Below are 15,222 nucleotides of genomic sequence, written 5' to 3' on the forward strand. Positions count from 1 at the left end.
CAACCACCTTTCAGAAAATGTTTTTAAGGTTTTTAATTTCTAGTTTAAAAAATATACTAACATTTCCTTAGTCATTGTTGAAAACCGCGTATTTTCACACAGAGAAACAGGTATGAAAAATACGGCCCTAGGGTCTAACTTTTTTAATTATTTACCAATTTAATACATTTTGGTATCGTGTTAAAGAAGAAACAACCACCTTTCAGAAAATGTTTTGGTTTTTAATTTCTAGTTGCAAAAATTATGCTAATTTTACCTTAAAGTCATTGTTGAAAACCGCGTATTTTATAGGGAACACAATAAATATCCAAATGTTAAAAAACGTTCCCTAAACGCGCATTATTGAGGCTAGGTTTAGACAAGCATACAATTATAGTTTATTGAATCTAGTGATATTTTGCGGAATTGAATGGTGCGTTTCAGATAGATTTTACGATCTGCCATTATTGTAAATTTACGATCATAATAACGACCAACTTAACGATAATCATAAAGACGTTTCAGAAACGTCTCGTAAACTCTCCGGTCGTACGTAAAAAATAACGATAAAGCACAGCGTTAAAGCGAGTGACCCAGTCCGAAGTGAAATGACGTTACGTCATATTAACCTGATGAGCGCACCTGTCTTTTTTATTAATGATAATTATAGTAATAATAATAATAATAATAAAAAAAAATAATAATAATACTAATAATGATATTTTCTTGAAGGGAATCAATTAATGTTACTCTCCTTTTTATAATGATTGACACAAATGATACAAACTCGTGGTCTCTATTCTGATTATTGGAAAACAGTTCCAAAAAATACAATTTTGACTGGTTGGATATTTTGTATGAAGACAATTCATAAATCCATCTTTATTGTGTAAATCGTTGTAATAACAGTTAAATAAACAGTACTTCAGATCCATTCAAAATACATGATAAAATCTGCATTTGCAGACATGCTTCAAATACACAAAATGACTAAAAGATATACAGGTATTTTACAAGCTCGTCTCATCAAAACACATTATTCAACAAAAAGTATCTTAACTGGTGCAGATTGCCATAGTGGTTAAGTGTTCAGAGTTTCATGCAAATATTATCCATTATCTATTTCAATCATGTTGCAGTCAAAGTAAAAATAAATGTATTCAGAAATATCAAAAGATTCACTTAATATCTATAAAAAAGATAGTATGAAGGTTTACATGATCAACCATGGTAGTGTGTGTTTTATATATTATCATAAGTTTGAATAAATGTATCATTTAAATTTTCCTTTATAATTCAAAATGTGTTTTAATCCTTAGAGGAAACATGTACAACTGGATATACATCACAGTTGAGACTGTATAAACATATATATTTTTGGAAAATCTAATGCTAATGGCTTTTAAATGCAAAGTCAAACTTAAAAAAAATAATAGGAAATTTCTTTTCAAATAATTAAGGTTACACACAAATGCCTCACTGCCTATTTAACAGTTTAAAGTCTTATGTTGTGTTGGGATATGCAATTAATTTCATGTTCTGTGTCAATATATCTGTAGTTATCTGCTGGGTCTGGTTTCTCCAGTGTATGTAGGTATAAAGTACTATTCTGACCAAGTCTCCTAAAACACACTGGAACCTTTAAAGGTGAGTATCTTGAAGACTGACTAGCTGTGAGCATATTCTAGATGTTTGAAACATTGTGATTTCTCAGTGTCCTGAAAAAAGACAAAAAGTTATAAAATATTGTTTAATACAGCACAATATAATACATTTATGAAAAGCCTTTTATTGGTTAAACTACAAGTAACACATAATTTACATTCCCATTTTTCTGAATTCAACTGAAATAGTTTGCATATTTTATGAAAATTATTGTCTTTTTTAAAAAAAGTAGGGTATTTATGAAAACATGAAAAACACCATTCTAGTCACATTTTTTTTCTTGTTTAATGTTCATATAAGTTAAATAACAATTATGTTATACCAGTTAACTGCTCAAAGTAAGATGCCCAACATTGTATCAATATAAAACTCATCAAATTGTATTATTCATAAAATTGGTTTATATCCTATTGCACTTTATCATTTCCTACCTACTTTTGCATTTCCCTCCATTGCCAGCTTGAAGCATCCCTGATAGTTTTCTATCACCAGCCTGAAATAATTAACTTAAACAAATATTTAACAAGCAAAAACACTAAAAAAATGAACACATAGAATATCAATATTAAAGCATCTGTACATAGCCTGTGCATTAACTGCAGATACATAATATGGTTTTGTTGTTTAGTTTCTACATTAGTCCTTATGACAATGTGTTCATATGTTGAATATACCTCTATTATTAATTATTTATATCAAAGCGCTGAAAGCGCTGCAAGACTGTCGGTGATGTAACTGACGCAAGCAAACACTACCGCAAAGTTCTTTCAAATGAAACGTGATCAAATGATTTTATACAAATGATGAACACTCTTTAAGGAAGATGAAGAAGGATAAATGTGATTATAATAAGCACAAATATATTGGCCCTACTTAATCATGTATCCAATGGCCTACACGGTTCTTAATTCAAGTTTCCTAAGTTTTAACCGCTTTAAATTAGTTAAATGCATATTCCTTATGTTAAAATTGCTTCAATTTATGACGTCGCTTTTAACAGTTTCAGTAAGCAATTACATTCCTTCATTTCATTAGGGTCTGTTGAAGCCAATGTCTTTAAAATGCAAATACAATACAAACTATACCCAAGATTCAAGGGACAAAATAAAAATATAACTTTGACAATGATGCTCTTTCAAGCCTAAAAATGCCTCCCAGAATTTCTATCAACAGAGTCCACATATCTACAAAAATAATTTTGTGCTTGAGTTACTTTCTTTGATATAAAAGTGAAAACAAATCTGCATGGTGCTGTGGCATCATACCATGAAACAAAACAATATCTTTAAAATATGTTTCTAGTTTGTTTTTATTATAAAAGTTTTAATAAATCTGCATGGTGCTGAAAAAAAAAAAAATAATGTCTTAAATTTTAAACCTGCAGCATTAATTAGCGCCATGCTGTCAAGAATGTCTGGACAATTGAATGAAATATGCATGGACCGAAATAACAGCTGGTTTTTCATTGACAAAAGATGCCTTAGAGGCAGTTCTAAGATTATGCTATTCAAAGTATGAGGGTAGTTGGTAAAGTTTTCAATCATATTCAGATGATGGCTGATATTTGCTGATAAACATGTATCCTCTTAACAGCAGGGAATAAGTAAATGACATAGTTTTAATGACCAATATTGGAGTTGTGACCTTGACCTCCAAATTCAAAGGGGTCATCTGCTGGTCACCCCAAACCTAAATTTCAAGTTTGAAGGCCATGGGTGCAGACTTTGTCGAGTTGTCACACAGGCAAGCTTTTTGCGTTCAATGTCTCTGTGACAAATAAATAGGGCTCACCTACTGGTCAGGCCAAACCCCAAAGTCAAGTTGTTGAAGGGCCATGAGTGCAGGCTTTGTCCAGTCATTATTAGTACAACCTTTAAGCATTCAAGGTCACTGTGACCTTGTCTTTTGACCCAATGACCCCTTAAATTAATAGGATCATCTAATAGTCAGGCTAAGCCTCCATGTTGAGTTTCAGAGCCATAGGTGCAGGCATTGTCAACTTATCAGTCAGACATTCTTTGACACCTTCCTGTTCAAGGTCACTGTGACCTTTGACCATATTACCCCTAAAATCAAAAGGCGTCATCTACTGGTTAAACCAAACTTTCATGTCAAGTTTGACAATAGGTCTAGGAATTGTAGAGTTATCAACCAGGAAAAGCTTTGGTCTACTGTCAGACAGACGGACTTAGCAGCCAACATGTGCAAAGCAATATACTCCTCTTCTTTGAAGGGGATATAATAAATTGAAATTTATTAAATATTTTTGTTTATTATGTTAATTAACTTACACTACATACAACAAGTTCCATTTTGATATTTTCGAATGCTCATTTATACATGTACATGGGTTTTGATCTGACTATGAACATGAAACTACATAATGATGTAAAATTGTTCCCTCCTATCAATTCTAAATTTAAATAACCATGAGGAAAAAAAAACATGTTTTCACTGCACCATGAATAAATATGTCAAACAAAATAAATGTCAAGTTATTCAAGATTAATTTAACACTGTTCTTTTGATGATTTCCGTACATTCCTGACTGCAGGTTTTTCCCATTTTTCCACACAGTTATTTCATATTGGCCTTACAAGGTCAGATCTTGAGTTGGGTCTTCATTGCTGGACACTATCTCTTTATTTCCACAGAAAACACACTGGTGCAAGTTTCACTGCAACAACTGCAAAAAAGTTATATTATATTCTAACTGAACTCTGCATCAATATTCAATTATATTTCATTGGATTTAGGAAATGTCTTTGTTTTAAAGGGTTCATATAAATTAATGCATTTTTTTTTCAATTTAATCCATTATCATGCTGGACTCTTTGACATTGATGGTTAAAACAAAGAAGGCATATGATTTGTGTACAGATTAAACATAATTAATTATAAATATGTTCTTTAATAAATAGACAAGTGGCAACAATTTCCCCAGTTAAAAAGTTTACATTTGCATATCTGCAGATTAATCAATTGCATTTCTTTTGCTTTGATCATTTAAGTCAAATGAGTTAGACCTGATAACGCATTAAAATAAGAAATATATTTTGGGGCATCAAATTATAGTGTGTGCCTTCAATCTAGAAATAAATTTCTTCTCAACATATGCTAAATTATAAAAAAAATATATAAATCAAGATTTTGATTATGACATACCTGCATAGTTAGTGGTCTCCATAACTGCTCAGAAATGCTCCCTATGACAAACTAAGTGCTGGTGTATGGCTGGGGAATAGTGCTGCTCCAACCAATAGCGAAATTCTTCCTACAGGTGGACAAGCTCCTCAATATGGTTTCTGTCATGGCAATGATAACAGTATGTAACATGCCCTTTTCTATTTTCCAGAGAATGAATCCTCCAATCTAAATTACAAATTTAAGAACAAATTTATACATATGCAAGTGTAATGTTGTTAAAAACAAACCATTTAGGTGCAACAAAACTATAAGATTTTAGGTGAGAATTGAGCCAAATCAAAACATTTAGTCATTTAAAGCTGCACTCTGACAGATTTACTGTTTTTACAACTTTTGTATTTTTTGTCTTGGAATGATCTATTTTTTGCGTAAATATCTGCAAACCAGTGATATAAGACTACTGACAAAATATTACATTGCAGACTTCCATATTTCAGGTCGAAATCTAAGGTTTTATGGCTTAAAGCGTTACTAACGATTTAAGAAAAATGCATAAAACATTTTGAACTTAAATATAAACATTTTCTGACTAATTTATTGTCAGCAATCTTATATGAATGGTTAACATGCATTTTCACATAAATTGGCCCATTCCAAGACAAAAAATAAATAAAGTAGTCAAAATGTTCAATCTGTGAGAGTGCTGCACTCTCAGTCACAGATTGAATGTTTTGACAACTTCTTTTACTTTTTGGCTTGGAATAAGCTAATGAAAAGCAGTATGAAAACTGATGATATAAGACTGCTGACAAAAGATATGATCATGTTTTTTTTTATATTTACATTTGTGACTAATTGTTTTATGGTTAAAAGCATTACTATATTTACATTTGTGACTAATTGTTTTATGGTTAAAAGCATTACTAACGCTTTACTAATAATGAGATTTTTGGCATAGAACACCATCTTTTGATTGTATTAAAATAAGAAATCAGCGTTCCAATATTTTCACTTGTCTTTTTTGACTGAATTAATATAAGAAAGCAGCGATCTACTTTTTCCAGTTGTCTGTTATGACCAGTGTTCAGAAATTCGCATAAAATAATTCATTACAAGATCAAGAAATAAAAAAAGAGTTAGTAAAACAGTTAATCTGTGAGAGTGCAGCTTAAACATTTAAAGTGATATGCATTATCAGCCAAGTGCAGACCTATTCACATCCTGGCTACATAACCAGTACATTCATCAGCTTTACTGATTCGAACCAGGCACATTTATATTGGTAGACTAGCATTTTACCAATCTGTGCTGGCCAGTAAAGTTCTAATTTAAAAAGTAGAATTCAAAATGTATATACCTTAGTTCATTTTTTGCCAACTCTGTTTCAACTGAACTTCCTAAATAAATAAGAAGTTTCAAAAAATAATTACAATATCTCAGCAAATACCTGCATTTATGTGTTTCTTGTGCAATCTGTCAGCTTTGGTAGGCTCATGTTTCATTTTGTCCATCTCAATACTAATAATCTTCTAGTCTGATGTATTGCCATTCGATTTTTAAGTCAGGTCAGGCAGCCATTTCAGCTTTGTTCCAGTTGATTGTATCAGATGATGTTAACAATACTAGCCTTGTATCCAGGCACTTCTCAATCTGAAAGTTTACAAAAGAACATGGCCTGTAATATTTAATAAAAAAATTATAATCGTCAACCCCTGGATGATGGGTTCTAAAGTAAACCTGTGAGAAAAGATAATACTGGTATGGTGCTTGAACCCACGACCATGTGAACACTTGCATGGAGATCTGTCAAACTGAGCTAACCGGGTAATTGATTTTTAGGCAGTTCCCAGCTTGGCTCTACAATTGACAGGTGCATTATACATTATAAAGAAAATAAATCAAACACTTGAAGCACTAGTCCAAATAATAGTAACTTGACTGATCTTTTTACAAATTTTGAAATGGCATATCCTTTACATACATTTTTTGTTGTACCAAAAGTGGGTAGCTATTCCGATTGGGATTCCGGTAAAATAATTATCTAAAATATGAGTTATATATACAAAAAATAAAATGCGACGAATTATTATGAGTTTGATGAGTGTTTTCCTTCATTTCATACTGTCAAAACATAATGATATAAACTGTTATACATGAAGAGCACCTGCAAGGCTGCAGTACATAGATTTACAACAATTGGAGCCTTTTGGCCATGGTCAAGTTGTTAAAATTATATATACAAAAGGTGACTGGTCCATCTCGAAGTTAACCTGAGATGATCCAGTTGCTATGCTAGGTAAAATGGTTGTGTTTAAATGCATTAAATGCTTGTTTTGTGAAAAAAATATTTGCACTTACATGGTTATAACTAAAATACGAATATAAACCTTTAATATCTATTTCAAACATATAATACTTATCTAACTACGATTTCAATATCTTTCAACCCCCCCCCCCCCCCACCTGTTTTGCACAAACCTGATTAGACGTAAGGGATTGTAAGAATCCAATATAACACGTCTATTTTTTTAGACTATTGAAGCACATAATGTTCTTTTTTGATGGTTGAGACGTTTCAGGTTAAACAACAATTAAAAATGCAAAATAATTATAGTGAATAATCAACTCTGAATTGAAAGTAACATGAAGATGTTGTAATGAAGGATTCGGCATATTTATATAATGTAAATATATGTATATTTTAAATTTTTTTTGAATCGTAAAAAGAGTCCGTCAATGTACAAATATTTAGACTAAGAGATGTGGATCAGCTAGATGTACCTTCTAGTCTAGTCCAAATAATTGTACGTTGACGGATTTTTTTAAGATTTTTGATATGGCAAATCCTTCACGTACAAATTGTTTAGTATCAAAAGTGGGAAGTTGTTCCGATCAGGATTCCGGGTTAAAGCATATAGCGTCTATAAAATATCATAAAAACAAGAAATATTACCAGATAATGTTATTTTATATTAGTTCCATACACAAAAAAATAAATATCCAACTTGTAATTATGAGTTTGACGACTTTTCTTCATTTCATTCTGTCAAAACATAACGATATATACATGAAGGGCACCTGCAAGGCTTTAGGGCACAGTTTTAAATCGCTCGGAACATTTCGGCCATGTTACGATTGTATAACGAGGTCTATCACGAAGCTTTGTTGGAGGAGGCCGAGCTATTACGATTGTATCGAGTTGTTCCCCTTCGCATAATTGTTGTCTGTGTCAGTCAACTTTTGTTTTATTGGAAAGGTAAACAACTTGTTTTAATGAATTAAATGCTTGTTAAGTGCAAAATAACATTTCACTTACATGGTAAAGTATGAATATAACTCTTTATGATCAATTTCAACCATAAAATACTTCACTTAAAACAATTTCAATATTTTTAAAAGAATGTAGGACGAAGTGAACCACTTCCTAAGTGAACCAGGACTAAGTGAACCACTTGGTAAGATGAAGTGAACCATCTATATGTTATATAGGGAATATTCTCTTAATGAAATATTATGTTTCAGAGTTTATTTTCCTGAGTATAAATGATTTAATAGATGATGTGGATAAATTGTTAATCATATCAAAGTGTTTATTTATTAGAATAATGTATTTTGATATAACAATGTTTTGAAAAAAGGAAAAGAAAAATGAAAAACAAAATACCTTTTTTATTTAATCCTTACAATGAATATATTATCAATACATCCTACTTTGTTGAATTTTATTCCATATATGTTAAAAAATTCTCTATGTTTGTTATTTACACCTCAGTCATGTACCAAAAACAAATAAGTGTGGGTGTTTCATGACATTTCGGCTGGATCCATCTGCCTTTCGCTAGCATTTTAAAGATAATCTGAGCCTATGATATAATAATAACAAAATACTGAATTTTTAAACACCTTAGTTAATGTTGAATGCATCAAGTAATAAATATCATAATGTTTATGCATCTCTTGTATTTATGTTACTATCATAAAATAGCTACTATACTAATTGTCATGAAGCTTAAAAGTCAATTTCTAACAGCTAAATAAACATCTTTAACAGTGTAGCAAATGTGTGAAGTCTTGCATTTAAATGGCGATAATTACTAGTTATTATCACCTTTCAGGCAGTGTGCCATCACACAATAGCCACTATATAATACATATGTGGTTCACTTGGTCCTGAAATGGTACACTAAGGAACTGGTTCACTTGTGAAATGGTTCACTTCGTCCTGCACCCTTTTTAAAACACCCCCGTTTTTTGCACATTCCCGTTTAGACGTTAGGGATTGGAAGAATCCCGTATAACACGTCTATTATTTTAGACTACCTTCTAGTCCAAATAATTGTACGTTGACAGATTTTTTTAAAGATTTTTGACACAACAAATCCTTCACGTACAAATTGTTTTGTACGACAAGTGGGTAGTTATTCCGATCGGGGTTCCGGGGTTAAAGCATATTGCATCTATAACATTTCATAAAAACAAGAAATATTACCAGATAATGTTATTTTATATAAATTCCGTAACCAAAAAGGAATATCCAGCAAATAATTATGAGTTTGATGGTTTTTTCTTCGTTTCATTCTGTCAAAACATAACAATATATACATGAAGGGCACCTGCAAGGCTGCAGTTCACAATTTTACAACAATCAGAACATTTCGGCCATCAATTGTAACAACTCGCCATCTTCTGTAAGCTGCGAGATAGTCAATTCCTGTTGGATACTGGCCTAGGTGTTCCCATTGTTCGGCCATGGCCGAGTTGTTACAATTGTATTATCTCGAAGCTTGTCGGAGGTGGCCGAGTTATTACAATTGGGTCAAGTTGTTCTGCTTGGCATAATTGTTGTCTGTGTCAGTCAACTTTCCTTTCAATGGAAAGGTAAAAACTTTGTTTTAATGCATTAAATGCTTTTTTTGCAAAATAGCTTTGCACTTCCATGGTAAAATATGAATATAAACCTTAATTATCTATTTCAACCATAAAATACTTCATTTAATACAATTTCAATATTTTCCAAACACTCCCGCTTTTTGCACAAACCCGTTTAGACGTTAGGGATTGGAAGAATCCCGTATAACACGTCTATTATTTCAGACTAATGTACATGTACCTTCGTGTCCGAAATCGATTAATTCCTGGCAGCTCATTTCTGGATTGTCTCCATCTAAAATTAACATTTTTAAACGCATACATTGATGCCATCTTTTTTTGATTTATGTTGAAGCAATAACACTAAATACAGGTCGGTTATTTTGTAGAGGAACGTGTTCGAAGTAACATTATATTTCATTTCCGCATAATCGCCGCCATATTGTATATGACTTTAAAAACTACACCCTATAGTACAGAATAACAATAGGCATAACGTTGAAACACTGTGATAGGTATAATCCAAATAACTTACTCAAACAAATACAATAGTTCGATTGCTGCTGAAAATAAATCATTTGAAACATAAAAGCTATTTAACAAAATATTACATGATATGAACTCTTTTACCGCGTATGATTTATTTCTTAATAGCTTTCATTCATAAAATATGTTCTTTGCCGGGTCAGTCTTGAATGCCGGGATATGTGTGACGTCACATGGGGTGCAAACATGTGGTGTAGCTTACTATTGGTTGTAGGGTAAAATGACTTTGTATGTAAATGCTATACTTTCATTATTTTTGTTTACTTTGTTCAATAAAACTCACCAAATTGCAAGTACAACTATACTAAGAGTAACACGCAATGTTTGTCATAAAAAAAGGCAATAACGCGTTAAATACACATAAGCAAGAACTTGACGCCCCGCATTCACGTAAGTAGTTCTGTTGCTACGCAGGTGGTGTGTATTAATATATTCATGTTCAATACAGTGTTCGAAATTCACGGTAGCCCGATAGCCCGAGGCTACCGATTTTCCACAGAAACTAGCCCGACCGGGCTACTGTTTTTTCCTTAGGTTATTTAAAAAAACCTGCCAATTAAACGCGTTACGCATCATGTTTTTTATATATAAAGCCTTATTATTCAAGACTGCGTCCTTCAAGGCGACTGGAGCGATTAAGTCGCCTTGACAACGGCGAAGTCGGATTCGCCGAAATTTACATTCAGGGCTCAAGCCATGTGCTCAATGTTTGTTTATTTAATCAATAAATATAAACACATGCCAAAATTCATTAACGCCCGAAGTGACAAGTAATTATCGATCAGTTTCTAACCAATAACTGTGTCTATTAGCAGCAGTCAAACTCTATGACGTCATTAACTCCGCCCATTATGTAAATTAACCGATAAAGTCGGCAGTTTTCGACAACAACGATGGCTATGAAAATTGACAATGCTAAAATAGCAATATCAACATTGATATTTTATTTATAACATTTAAATATATTTTATTTATTAGCTAATATAAAAAGAAAGATATTTAAGTTTTTAATGCGAACAGAACATAATCATTCTACAAAAGTTGTCTTAAATGCGGAGGAAACAGGTGCTCGCTTACTTCCTGACAAATTTAATCAAAGTGAAAGGAGAACTGTCGGATATACAGTTAACTCGTTGTCTGTGTACAGTACAGTAAGGTTCTATTTTATACCTTTAAATAGCTTTGCCATTAATTTTTAAAGAACAATTATAGGAATATTGGCAATATAAACATCGATATATTTTTGTTGTTACTTCTGAAACTTGAAAGTGAAACTGAAAGTTGAAAAGAGAAAAATGTCATTGCACAATCGATGGTGCATATCTGATTTGACAAGGATGCATTGGATAACAGAACTTATAGTACATGCATAACTCTTTCCATTAAATAAAAGATATGTTCAGGAAATATTTTTCTCGTATTACCTTTTTGAAAACTTTATTAGTTACTGGACTTTTGATGACTACACTAATATATGTATGACTATAATTTATTATTGACGCATTGTTCAGATTGTGGAGCATTTATTGAAACTGTATCAGCGTGCTTGATTAGATATTCAGAATCGTTGCGGAATCGTATTTAAACTTCCAAAAAATATTCCGAACGAGTGATACTTTTAAGTGTTTAAGTTTGGGCTAGTGAAATTGGTTTCGGGCTTGTAAAATTTCCTATCTGGTAGCCCGAATGGGCTAGTGGATTCAAAGCCGAATTTCGTACACTGTCAATATGTTCAATATGTCGTGTCAGGCGACTAGTCGCGTTTCTGAAATACCGCTCTCTAAAGACAGTCTAAAAACCAACATTAGAATTTTAATTCCCTTTTCCATACCAGTATTAAACAGAGGTCAATGAAGAGCACAGCATTTTCCACCAAGACACTTCTGTTGTCAATTTACATTTCAGTTTTTATTGTACACTTGGCATCAAATGGTATGACTGAAAAAGACAAGATTTAACCTTTGTCAGTTGAATGCTCACATATATGTACATATACTACAAAGTTCTACATAAACCATATGATACCTTACTTAAACAAGTTTCAATTATAAGTAATGGTGAACTAAAGTGATTACATTGTCACCTGATAGTGTCCATGGTATTAAACTAGCCAATAATCAACTTATTTGTTGTGACAGTGTTGTTTACACTTAACAGAACAATTATTTATCCGAATTAAAAACCATCCGAAACAAAAGCATTTCAGGAAAATGTTTTACATGACATATTAAACAGCAATGAAACCAAATCATATGCTACATCATATCCCATGTTTTAAATGTACACAATATCAGCACATTAACTAAATATAACAAAAATCTTACATCTTCTACAGTTAAAATCCTTTGTTGTTGTTGTTCGTCTAGTTTTTCGGCTATGCCGAATGGTTTGGTTGTCGCCTATGGTCTCCTTGTACTTTTGACGAATTAATTCACCGTTGTCATCGCATGGTACTAATTCTCTATGTACTTATACACTTGCTACTTGCTAATTTAATGACAGGCACTTAAACGAATCGCTGTTGTTTACATGCTAAGTTATTGTTACAGTATTTATTATTTCTAATCTCTTCTTTTTAATCTTTCAAGCAGGTTCAAAAATGCTGGGCACTGACTATAGCTAGATTTGTGACCCCAGAACAGTTTTTACACTTTTGTTTGTTTTTGCATTTCCCTACATGGGATTCTGCACAGTTTTCACAGAAGTTGACTTTTTTACAGATTGCAGCTATGTGTCGAAATTCTTGGCACTGGAAACACCTTGTAGGAATATTCGTCTTGCTTCTGTATGCCTGTACCAAAATTGTCTTCTTTCCGACTGTGAAATTACTTTGAAAAAGTTTTTGTTGGTCTTGAAAAGACTCACACTCTACAATTACAACTGGCAAGGGTTTATGTGTATCTCTGTATCTCAGGCGCCTCAAGTTTGCTGCTACACCTGTTTGTGTTTTAACCTCTTCACCAACTGAGTCTACTTGTATGTTTGTTGGAACATTTTTAAAGACACACAATGGTTTAAGTGTGTTTTCATGAACATTCAATGTATCTGTATTTGTTTTGAATGAGCCCTCTGGCCACCTTTGAAGCAGTTTTTCCTTGTCAGCTTGGTTCTCTGTGTGAACTCCAATTCCACCTCTTGATAAGGGATAAGCGTATTTTGCTTTCACCTTTTTGTGTTTTATTATTTCCTTTTTAATTTCTCTGCTGTCTTGGAAATCTAATGGTGCTGTTATTCCATCAATTATAACGAAATTGTCTGTGTGCCTCTCTGTATCCAATATTGTAGGCTTGTTCACCTGACACAGCTTTGGAATGTGCAATTTCTCTATAACACTTTCTGTTTTTGAAATGTTCTGTTTTATGATAGAGCTATCAATAGGGATGAAGTTTGGTGAAGGTACTGTGTCTGTCTGGGTTTCAGCACTTTTAAATGATATCTTGTTTGAAATTTTGTCTTTTGAATTTTCAAACTGAATCCAAGGGGAGTGTTTGATTATACACAGTGCGCATGGAAACAGAATCTTATGTTTATCAATTTTCTTTAAATCTTCAACTCTTAAAAAAGAGCATTCTAAATGCCACCAAGAGTTACAGACATCACACTGGATCCAAGGTTTTTCAGGATATCTTTTGATCTGGTCAGGAGGCTCTTGGCTTCTACAAGCGCAGCAAGTTGTTTTTATGGGAGTTTCACTATTCACAGAAATAGGTGATTTAGGAGGCGACTTTGATTTTTGTGTACTGTTTATCTTCTTACATGTCTTTCTTTTTCCAGCCATATTTCCATATCTGTCATTTAGGTTTAAAATGCTATAAATTGGATAAAATAAAGATTTTACCTTACAAAGTCTTCAAAAAGAAACTTTAGATCAGCATCCACCTTGTTTCAAACCTATGTGTGGACTTAACTTTGTTGTCATATCGCAAGATGTTCAAATCAGCTGATTCAGTCCACACGGAAATTTAAAACCTGTTTATTTCACTTTTATTCCGTTGATTTTCACACAAATTTCACCAAAATACTCGTTTTCTTTATTCTGATGTTTTCTAATTCAACTTTTTGATAACCGGTCACAAAATATTTTTATTTCTTGATTTTTGTATTATTTTCAAAAAGTAAACAACTTTCCGTTAGGTGACGTCACTAGATCCATGTCCTTTTTTGACAGAACGGCGCAAATAGAACATTTTCGTACTGTTTTCAGCTATTTTTAGACATAGTTCGAAATTTCCACACCAGCGAACTTACTACACACAATATTAAACTCTCAAATGTTGATAAAAAGTAAAAGTATACTTTGATATGGAGAAAATCTTCATCCGCCATCTTGATCGTTAAGTTAACGAGTGCCTCTTACCTGTCGTAGGTTTACGAGCAAAATTAACGATAAAACAGGTGCACGTTGCGTCTCTGAAATGGTGCCGATCGGTAATTTTGGTCGTACTACCAAAATCAGCTAACGATCGTCTCTGAAACGCACCCCATAAAACAAGAGCTGTCGTAAGACATCGTGATCGACTAATACGCAGCTTTGTCGTAGAAGAAGTATGCGAGCTAGGTAAAAAAGTAAAAATGTGGATGCTAAGGCAACAAACAGTGAATGACTGCAATAAATATACAAGCTAGTTAATGAAAGTTTGTATGCGGTTAAACGGTTATTATGAAATTATGCCGTCATTCTATTATTGTTGTGAGGCTGCTTTAATAGGTAATGAAAATAGTGAAAATGCCACTTATTTAAAACGAATCTTAGCACACTCAACATGTATTGAAGCTATACTCATGAAACTTTGATAGAATTCCATTAGGAGATTATTCACGTCATTTCATTATTTCTTTTGTCGGACAACATATGTGGTGCAAGATGTGAATGTCTTTCCGTCCACCCGAAAAATATATGACTCAATCACTCAAGAGTCATGAAGTCTGCAAGCTAGTTAAATGAAACTGTGTTAGTGGTAAGGGGCCAATAAGGAATATGCACACGATTAACTGTGTTAGTGGTAAGGGGCCAAT

The 15,222-nt window shown here is 32.7% G+C and overlaps 1 protein-coding gene across 6 annotated transcripts; it reads right to left on the minus strand.

Annotated features, from left to right (window-relative positions):
- Positions 1–852: 852 nt before the first annotated feature.
- On the minus strand, positions 853–14,102 carry LOC128208115 (uncharacterized). Of its 6 annotated transcripts, XM_052911459.1 has the most exons (8): positions 12,531–14,102; positions 12,038–12,144; positions 9,902–9,955; positions 6,239–6,441; positions 4,810–5,016; positions 4,185–4,330; positions 2,080–2,137; positions 853–1,697 (listed from the first exon to the last, which is right to left on the minus strand). In XM_052911459.1, the coding sequence occupies exon 1, from the start codon at positions 13,982–13,984 to the stop codon at positions 12,800–12,802; it is 1,185 nt and encodes a 394-aa protein (XP_052767419.1). In that variant the 5' UTR covers positions 13,985–14,102; the 3' UTR covers positions 853–1,697; positions 2,080–2,137; positions 4,185–4,330; positions 4,810–5,016; positions 6,239–6,441; positions 9,902–9,955; positions 12,038–12,144; positions 12,531–12,799. The 6 variants fall into 6 exon arrangements, 4 of the variants coding, with proteins under 4 accessions (XP_052767419.1, XP_052767418.1, XP_052767421.1 ...); XM_052911458.1 differs by lacking the exon at positions 9,902–9,955; XR_008256850.1 differs by lacking the exons at positions 9,902–9,955; positions 12,038–12,144; positions 12,531–14,102 and adding an exon at positions 7,745–7,883.
- Positions 14,103–15,222: the final 1,120 nt, after the last annotated feature.

This window comes from Mya arenaria, chromosome 11 (assembly GCF_026914265.1).
Source record: "Mya arenaria isolate MELC-2E11 chromosome 11, ASM2691426v1".
In the NCBI taxonomy this organism is placed as follows: Eukaryota; Metazoa; Mollusca; class Bivalvia; order Myida; family Myidae; genus Mya; species Mya arenaria.